Source organism: Gavialis gangeticus, unplaced genomic scaffold (assembly GCF_001723915.1).
Source record: "Gavialis gangeticus isolate Ggan-Ray unplaced genomic scaffold, GavGan_comp1, whole genome shotgun sequence".
NCBI classification, from domain to species: domain Eukaryota; kingdom Metazoa; phylum Chordata; order Crocodylia; family Gavialidae; genus Gavialis; species Gavialis gangeticus.
This window is the reverse complement of record NW_017729034.1, coordinates 51,271,427-51,271,924: the sequence shown is the minus strand read 5'-3', so window position 1 is coordinate 51,271,924 and position 498 is coordinate 51,271,427. Positions and strand designations below refer to the sequence as shown.

General features: G+C 40.0%; 1 protein-coding gene across 5 annotated transcripts in view; it reads right to left on the bottom strand.

The window, feature by feature from the left end:
• LYST (lysosomal trafficking regulator) overlaps positions 1-498 on the bottom strand; it is a 167,272-nt gene that overhangs the window by 16,404 nt on the left and 150,370 nt on the right. For all 5 annotated transcript variants that reach the window (XM_019527155.1, XM_019527154.1, XM_019527153.1 and 2 more), the window contains exon 46: positions 56-192. In XM_019527155.1, the coding sequence (XP_019382700.1) occupies positions 56-192 (137 nt within the window). The remainder of the gene's footprint in view (positions 1-55; positions 193-498) is intronic.

Genomic DNA, 498 nt, shown 5'->3' with positions numbered 1-498 from the left:
TGACATAAAAAGCGTTTCTGATTTTTAAAAAGGTAAAAGAAAGAAAGATTTTTACCTGGTGGAACTGCGAACTCTGTATAAAGTTTACTGGAGGTTCACTTTGCTTGCTTTTTAGTCTTAAAATGTTATCGGCATATCCCCAACTCAGAATGGCTGACCACTGGATATCTGTACTATGCATGCTTCTCACACCTGCAGAAAAGGCAGGGTATATTCTCTCTTAAACAGATGACACAGTTGAACACTATGATAGCTACTCACACACATCCAGAATGAACAGACAACATGCACCTTGCTTTAACAGGCCAGGATACTGTCCAAGATTTAAAAAATGGATGGCTCCAGTTAAGCTCCTACTTTCATTTTTTGGGCCAAAAAGCAGCCTAATTTTCAGAAGCACTAAGCACCAGAGTTTGTTGAAATATTGCAGATTTTCAATTTTGACCAGACTCTTCAGTGAAATTCAGAATTTGGAAAGGTGGGGGTTGGGGGGGGGGG